This window comes from Schistocerca piceifrons, chromosome 7 (assembly GCF_021461385.2).
Source record: "Schistocerca piceifrons isolate TAMUIC-IGC-003096 chromosome 7, iqSchPice1.1, whole genome shotgun sequence".
In the NCBI taxonomy this organism is placed as follows: Eukaryota; Metazoa; Arthropoda; class Insecta; order Orthoptera; family Acrididae; genus Schistocerca; species Schistocerca piceifrons.
Window position 1 is genome coordinate 15,225,565 of NC_060144.1, and position 4,855 is coordinate 15,230,419.

The 4,855-nt window shown below is 36.6% G+C and overlaps 1 protein-coding gene across 1 annotated transcript; it reads right to left on the minus strand.

The window, feature by feature from the left end:
- Window positions 1–3,508: 3,508 nt before the first annotated feature.
- Window positions 3,509–4,585, minus strand: LOC124805035 (MFS-type transporter clz9-like). The gene has a single exon (XM_047265455.1). It carries the CDS (start codon window positions 4,583–4,585, stop codon window positions 3,509–3,511), a length of 1,077 nt encoding a protein of 358 aa, XP_047121411.1.
- Between the last annotated feature and the right edge of the window lie 270 nt (window positions 4,586–4,855).

Consider the following 4,855-nt stretch of genomic DNA (forward strand, 5'->3'; position numbering starts at 1 on the left):
AAGCTCAAACAGACTTAAATTATATGGGATTCTCAGATGACTTGGTGTTACTGGCTAAAAACATTCAAGATGTCAGAAATTAAATAACAGGCCTGCAAAAAATAGGACTCCAGATCTCATTGGAAAAGACTGAGATAATGGTAGCAGATCCATTAATAATCAAGCACACAACAGTGAATAACAGGAAAGTAAAAATTGTACAACCATTTAAATACCTAGGAGAAATTGCAATATACAACTTGTATGTGAAGCCTGCAGGGCAAGAAAAAACTAACAAAATGACAACAGCTCAAAAATTAAGTTAGTCTACATAAAATAAAAAATGTCTATCAATCAAAACCAAATTTAAACATAACAAGATGGTGGTTGAACCAGAGGTGACTTAAGGAAGCGAAACTCTTTTTCAAAGTCACCCAGAACACTGAATTGACAAAATCCTGAAGTAGGAAGAAGAATAGCTAAAATATGCATAAACAAGAAATACCAAAAAGATGGACAACGATGAGAAGTACCAAATGAAGTGGCATACAGCACACTGGAGCCCATTACAGGTACTAGACAGAAAAAAAGGATGTCTTTTACTCTTTTGGTCGTACTATGAGGACACCAAAAACCAGATTACGAAGAAAAATGATAGAGAAACTTTGGAACATGAAGTAACAAGTAGAATGAATAAAAGAAATTGGGTAGGATATGAAAGAGGTAGAATTAACCCTGGACAGTTTGCAACACAAATCATAAAATTTAAAGAAACTGAAAAAATGTAAAAATATGATTTAAACCAGAAATAAATGAATGATAAACAATGAAAAGGGAATTTATGAATGAGGAATGCCAAAAAGATCAGAACAAATGAAAAGATACTTGACATTTCAGAAATAAAACCTACTGAAGAAGATGACCAGAAAATGAAGTGGCCACTAAGGCTATAAAAGCAGAACAAGAAAGGCGAAATGTATGTGAAGAATATCAGTCCATGATGTGTGCAGTAGCATTAACTTTAAGTACAGCTACTACATAAGCAGAAGCACTACAGCAGTGGGTGGAGAGTTTTGAATCAGAGCCATTCTGAAATGGTGCATTCAAGAAGGGAGTGAAATACAATCAGTGACTCTTTTTGAAATTATTACAATGTACTTTACTTGACTCATGAAATGATAATGGGATAATTTTATTTATAGTAACTCATTTAGAAGGTTGGGAAACACAGTGCCACATGTCTCAGCTTTAAATTATTTTAGAATGTAAAAGATTTTGAGAAATTGTTTAAAAGTAAATGTCGTACAGAATAAGCCCAGAAAAGGCATTGACTACAGCATATGAAGTCTAATTCATATCATATATATATATTTTTTTAAATATATGGAGGAACCAATCATTAAGATCTACTTGATCAGTATTCTGCTGAGAAAGGTGCAAAGTAAAGTGGGAGAAAAGTTCAATGGAAATAGATATAATCTTTATGAGACAGTCTAGAGCAAAACAATGTATTATTAGATGGTGACAAGATGCATTAAGTAGTTAACCCATTCAGATCTATAGGACATTATAGTGTACAAAAATTTAGAACCAAATAAATTTATGCCAAATTGAGGAAATTGGTATAAAATGCACAACTCTTTTTTTTTTGGCAAAATATTGGTTTTTTACTCTGTGTTGTGATGTCTTCTAGACCAAATTCTGATTTTGAAGCCATTAATGGGCCCAAAACCACCTAAAATTGTGAATTCATAAAACCTCCAAAAATAGATTACTGAGAGTCCATATTTGATGGTGGCCAAAGAATTTGATTCTCTACTTCTAAAATGTTTGTGCCTGGAGGGGTTCAACATGATTCACAAAATGAATTTTCTCATCTTCTTCTTTGGTTCTGGTGTAGCTGGCAGGTTAGGTTCCTCCTCAGGATCCTCATTGTCACTAACTTGTGGTTCTGGTTCTACTTCAAAACACAGAATTTCTTTCTATTCCTCTTTGCAATGGATCCAGATGTTTTTAAAAAGATGATCTTTTCATTGCCTTGTCATCCATGCTGGTATTACTTCACCAAGAAACCAATGAGTCCATTTTTTGGGAAATATGCTGTGTGCAACTTCATTTCCATCATTGTCGATTTTGCTATGTCCTCTACCTCTGTAGCTAATGATGAACTCAAAGTAGATGTATTTGGTTATGTGAGGTACTTTGTTAGCATTACTATTCTTCAAGACAATTAGGCAGTCACAAACACTTAACAGCAGCTTCGCCTTTTTCATTTATAGCAGCAACGGCAGACTTAACATGGGTTGTAGGTGTAGGATTTTGTTGCTACAGTAACGTCAGGTGTCAGGTGGCATTTTAGGGTTGCCAACTGCAAATTGGTAACATCCATAGGCATTTATAGCTCTCATATAAAAAGGGACCACTTGTCTTGTTTGGCATTATTGTATTCATAACACATTCTTCTTTTATATTAAGCTACTCTAGCTCCTTAAAATGCCAATAAAATGTAGGAGACACTATTTTGTGAAGCACTGCATCTGCAGCCATGAGATTTCTAGCTGCGGGAGTGTTATTTCCCTTTATGGGAACTCTACCTTCAATCGTTATACATGCAATAATGATGGTAGTTATTACTGAATTTACTCACTACACACAAAACAATAACACAGCTTACATAATAGAATATCAACACAGTAGTTGTCATTGAAGAACATACTCTGGTCAGCCAGAACAGGTTTTGAGTATGCTGGCTTTAGGTGGTCAACTGACATCATGTCTTGTTTACCATTTGCAATGGAGCCACCCATGTGCTATGTGATCTTGATACAGCTCCATCATTGATCATGTCATTGAATTACAGCTCTGCTGAAGGTAACACATGTGGGGTACAATGAACCACTTTAAACAGGTTCACTGAAAGAACCTATTTATCATACAAAATAAGTGTACATGTACTTTAAACATAATGTTTACATGTATTCAATGTGTGAATCATATAATTAAATCTGTAGGCACAAAATCATGTAACTTATTTTGGAACTACCAAACATCAATGCACTCAAAGCTGATTCCAAATTTGAAATATGATTTTTGCCTCTTTGTCACACCACCAGTAGCAGGTCATGGGAGCACGTAAAGTATGTTGCTAGCTGGAACAAAAGCTTCATCCTTTACCTGATGAAAATAAAACTTCCCTCCCATTTTTTTCACTTTTTCTCAAAAATGATACCTGATAGTCTCATGCTTCATCCTTTGGTTTCAAAATCTTCCCCACATAGTAAACCGGTGTTTTGTTTTTCAGTTCAAATTTGGTCAAAACGAAATCATCTGTTTCCGGTAATTTGTCCAAGTCTTCAAAGTTGAACCCAGATTCACCAGACACATCCACGTTGGCATCGCTCTCTTCATAATGCGCCTCACTAATGTCATCATCTGATTCCTGGTCATAAAGCTTCCGGTTGACCTTTTTATTGGGATGTTCTGTGGTTTGCAACAAATCTTTCTCTGGTGTATCAGTTGCAATTAAACTTCATCCTATCTTACGTTTATTGTTCTTCTTTCTGTTCTCTGCTTTTGGATATCCTCGAATTATTTCAGGAGAAACTGCATTAGGAAAAGCTGTTTGGGTGTTAAGCACTGCTGATGGTCCTGCTTGCTGCAGATCTTGTGACTGGCTGACACCGACTGAGGCTTGTTCTGCAGATTGTGCATCCTTGATATGATGGAGAGAATTAACATCTGAAGTTGTTCTGTTTATCTCCACGACCCTGTCTGTTACTTTGCTGACCATAAAGTCTTCGGCAGTGAAGATGTCTTCATCAAATGGAAATATTCCACATTTCTTGAAAGCCGAACGTTTGTTAGTGGGTGTCATTGATCTGTCATGAGCAATTTTGACACATGCAGCTACATCATAAATAGTGAGAGGTGTGCCTTTCCTGTGTAGGAGTTTTGAATTTAATGCTGAGTAATAAGTTCTATTGAATGAAGAAAACACTCCTACATCTAGAGGCTGCAGTTTGTTTGAGGTATGTAGGGGTACAGTTAGCATAACCACTCTATTGCCCTTTGCTGCATCTATTACCTCAATTGACAGATGGCTTTCATGATTGTCTAAAATTAGAAGTGCAGGATTGTCTTTGCTACTACTGGATTTGTTGATGAAATGTTTCATGACATCCACAAAAAGTTTGCTATTCATCCAGCCAGTCTTTGTTGCTAACCCCAGGGTGCCTGTTGGTGCATTACTTATCATATGTTGTTTAAAATGTACTCGACGAAATGTCATTGCTGGGGGCAGGAAAGTACCACCTGCACTGATTATGCAACAGGTGGTCACTAAGACACCATGTTCTCCACTAGTAGCTTGAGAAATCTGTTTACTTCCCTTTTGTGCCACTACCTTTGGAAGTCTATCTGGTACAGTTGAGGTACTGGTTTCATCTAGATTGAAAACCCTTGTACCATCAGCGAAAGTAGGATATCTCTGGTAAAGGTCTTTCAAGTTTTTGATGAAATTCCAAACAGTATACCGATTAAAGGATGTTGCTCTGGATAAGCTGCAGCCCTCTGGGGTTCGGACACTTAAACTGGGATTTTGTTTCATGAACCCATAGAATCAATCTACACCAGCCATTCCCTCCTTCCAGTTCTCAGGACATTTCAGACCATTTTTCAAAGCCAGCTCACTTGCTGAGCATTTGCATGTTTTAGTGCTAACACCAAAGCATATCTGACAAGAATGCAACAAACGCTCCACTAATTCTTTCTCCTGCTCCACAGAAAATACCTTACAATTGTCATAGTTTGGCATCAATCTTTCACTGGAACCACATTTAATGTTTTGAACATATCGTCAAAGAGTAGGGTAAGGTAT

What these genes read in the sequence shown, in the direction of transcription:
- LOC124805035 (XM_047265455.1), bottom strand. Translation starts at nt 4,585, where the DNA reads ATGAAACAAAATCCCAGTTTAAGTGTCCGAACCCCAGAGGGCTGCAGC.